This window comes from Clupea harengus, chromosome 9, assembly GCF_900700415.2.
Source record: "Clupea harengus chromosome 9, Ch_v2.0.2, whole genome shotgun sequence".
Classification (NCBI taxonomy): Eukaryota; Metazoa; Chordata; class Actinopteri; order Clupeiformes; family Clupeidae; genus Clupea; species Clupea harengus.
Window position 1 is genome coordinate 9031771 of NC_045160.1, and position 3832 is coordinate 9035602.

General features: G+C 37.9%; 1 protein-coding gene across 1 annotated transcript; it reads left to right on the plus strand.

The window, feature by feature from the left end:
- Window positions 1–1213: 1213 nt before the first annotated feature.
- On the plus strand, window positions 1214–2187 carry LOC105899836 (olfactory receptor 6N2-like). Its single transcript, XM_012827054.3, has one exon. It carries the CDS (start codon window positions 1214–1216, stop codon window positions 2156–2158), a length of 945 nt encoding a protein of 314 aa, XP_012682508.2. The 3' UTR covers window positions 2159–2187.
- The last annotated feature ends 1645 nt before the right edge of the window (window positions 2188–3832 follow it).

The following is a 3832-nucleotide window of genomic DNA, read 5'->3' on the forward strand; positions in this document are numbered from 1 at the left end:
TGGAAGGAGAGACGGTGTGCTCCAAGTAATGCTGGAGGTGAGGAGAGGTCAAAGAGGTGTGTGCCTGGCGGAATGCCGGCAGAGAGAGCGAGAGAACATCTGTGAAGACGTTCCTATTGTCCACGCTCAGGTAGGTGTGGTTAAAATTGCATCAGGTTACACTTTTATGACGGGGAAAGTTTTACATAGGTTCCGGATGAAACCATACGCAAGTTACTAATTAAAGTCAAACACACTGGACGAATTCCAGGTGTACTTACACAACATATAAAGGGAAACCTGTGTACAAACTTCTCTTTCCAAAAGCCGAAAGGCAGGTCTAACCGTCAAACCAGTGAAGACAGAACCAATATTTTGTACGTTTCACAAAAAAGAATATTTCGAACAATGCTTTTTCACGTTTTCTCACTTCACAGGATAGATCTATGAACCTGATGTATTGCCTTGCAGCATCAGGAAACTCCACTCTTATGTGCAGCACCACAAATAAAGGGATGACAACACAAACACTTCTTCCAAGGAAACCCCAGCACCAAACCACCTGTAGGCCAAGTGTGTACAAAACATTTTTTCCACACAGAAGAAAACAGCTAGAGGACCATGAGGAGCAGTTTGTTGAATATGACAAGAAGTGTATTAGATCTGAATCACACACTGCATTAAATCAGACATGTCAGACATTAAATGATTAAATTAGGGGGCTCCCTGTATTGTCTCCCTACAACTGTGTAATGCAGTTATGCAGGACTATGCATAAGTCGCCTACTGTAAAATATCACTGGTGAGTGCATAACCACAAACACAATATTCATGTTGCAAACATCTTTGGAAAACATCTTTGGGGATTATTTACTTTGGGGAAGTCAAACCCTCATATCAAAGTACATAAATAGGGGTGGAAGCACCACAGATACAAATTCTATCAACGGTAGCTGTATTGACAACCATGAATAGATAGTACCAACCTAAGAGAAATATTAGTTAAGATTAATTTAACAATTCTATTGGTACATTTACATGTATAATTAATGCAAGCCTATGTTTTTGAGGGAGAATGATATAGATATAGAATATATAGAGAATGTTTGATATACCTGTTCTTTAGCATATTGTGTGATCTCTTCAGTTAACATTATAGTCACGGTAAAAACATATATCTTTAATACAGCGCCACTCACTATGCTGAAGTTTATTTTCTGACACTTGAACTACCATGAAGAATGTGTCAAGAGTGTCAGTTTTCAGACTGGCCGGATTGACCTTTACATTGGAGTACAGATATATCCTTTTTTCTCTGACTTTACTGTGTTACCTTTTCATTTTACTTACAAACATTACTGTGATCTGTGTTATTATAATGAACGAAAATCTACATGAACCAATGTACATATTTCTTTGTAATTTATGTATCAATGCATTGTTTGGAACTGTTGGATTCTATCCTAAGTTTTTATATGATTTGCTGTCTGAGCATCATGTAATTTCATATTTAGGATGCCTGGTTCAAGTATTTGTCATTTATTCATCAGCCCTTTGTGAATTCTCTACTTTGACTGTGATGGCTGTTGACAGATATTTGGCAATATGTAGACCATTAGAGTATCATTCCAAAATGACAAGTAATACAGTTATCAAATGCATAATGTTTTCTTGGGTTTCTCCATTTCTATGTATGTTGTTTGCCATTGTTTTAACTTCAACTTTAACTTTGTGTGGCTCTAATATTGATAAGGTATATTGTGAGAACTGGTCTGTAGTGAAACTTTCATGTTATCCAACTTCAGTTAATAATATCTTTGGATATAATGTAATTATTGTTTATTTCATTCATTTTCTTTTCATCATGTGCTCTTACATTAAACTAGTTGGAGCAAGCATCAAATCGAAAGAAGGAAGAAATAGGTTCATGCAAACATGTATGCCACATCTGCTTTCGCTGCTTAATGTGACTGTTGCTTTATTATTTGATGTTATGTTTACAAGGTACGGAACCAGGACTTTCTCCCAAGATCTTCAAAACTTCTTAGCCATGGACTTTCTTATTCTACCACCAATTCTAAATCCACTGATTTATGGGCTGAAATTGACAAGAATTCGCAACCAAGTCCTCAAGTTGTTCCACGGAGACGCCATCATGTCCACAAACAGGCAATCTTAATCAAGAAGACCAAATAATAGATGATGTTTCTGAAGATGATTTACATTCACAATGGTGTACTGGTATTTCACTGGTTACACTTTAACAAATACTTTTGTATCAATCCTATTTACAACATTGTCTATGGTTGGATTGCATATTCTGAGCAAACACTGTATGGCACATTGTCTTTGCAGATATGCATGAAAACTATGAACATCTTCAGTAAAGAGGTAATTAACATAAAAAATCAGCATTTGACCCACACCAGACATACATATATTCTTTCCTAGTAATGAAATAACATTTTGCAAAACTATTTCTGAATATTAAGAACTATTATAATTAAATGAATAAAAACAAATACATATGTCCCCTTACATTGGCACTCACAAGCACACACACAAACACACAAATAGTAGTTTCAAGGTCAAAGCATAGTTTTACTTGCTGCCAAAATAGGGACTATCGCCGTAGTCTGAGGTCTACTAACTTTGCTTTAGGTAACAACAGACATTCTGGTAATGCACTATAAATTTGCTATAAAAACAACATTTCCAGTGGACATCTTTTGAGAAAAATAAGGCAAACTCTAAATGGGAAAAAGGGGCTTTTTGTGTGAGTTGCCTTCAATGTCTCCAAACAGATGTGGCAAGATACTGTTGTAATGTCATGAGCTTAAATGTCAGTTAACCACCAGCTAGCCTTTGAGCAGATACTCCTTGGATTTGTCCCTGCAATAACATTTGCTCTGGCGTGTGCACAACTACAGGTTGAAAGTTGACAATGGGCTCTGTTGTTATCAAAATCCAATGTACATCAAGCATTTGTTGCATGCTTCAGCCGAAACTTTGCTCCACTGCTGATTTCTTACAGCTGTAGTAGGCTATCTGACGCGACCCCCTCTTATGTTCTTAGCTAATACGCCACTTAGCATCTTCTCATACATTGACTTGAATATGAAAAAGTTTGGATGGATTGGACAGGCCTAGAGCTGCGACAGCGCATCAGCTTTTCAGATCACATGAGCGCTTGTTCATGCTCATCAGTCCAGTCCAGGACATCTGAGGGGATTGATTTCCCTTTTGAGAATGCAGACAAGGGTGTGGCCACACCAGCAAAATCTGGAATTAACTCATGGAGGTCAAGGGTTTTGAGTCAGAGTGTTGCCTAAGTATTACCTTCTGCACAAGTTGGGCTTTGTTTTTGTTAAATTCAGCATTCAAATCACACCTTTCTCTATCAGAGTAGAACAAGACTTGTTTACATTGGACAAGACAAAGATACATATACACCAGGGACCAACACCATTTACAAACAGGGGGTACAATTAACAAATCAATCAACACACAAATGACAAGACAGACTCTGATACAAAAATACGATATAATGCTGGGTGTATTCAGCCTGTGGCAAAATAAGAATACAAAGACGCTTGACCAGGGCGACCTCCGCCATCCCCACTGCCACAACCAGAATGAACCTGGCCAATCGTGCCGGGAACCAAATAAATATTCCCGTCTCCCGGCAGCACCCTTTTACTGTGGGACCGATGTATGCAGACTTGGATAACAACAACAACAAGCTGCCGGTAACTCCTTATGCTATCTACCTTATCTTGTAATCAGTTGGTGCACCAACTTCATATACACAATAAATGTCTTTACAACATAACAAAATAGTCTTCTCTCCAAT

Bases quoted from the DNA above. Each gene is read 5' to 3' on its own strand.
- LOC105899836 (XM_012827054.3), top strand. From the start codon at position 1,214: ATGAAGAATGTGTCAAGAGTGTCAGTTTTCAGACTGGCCGGATTGACC.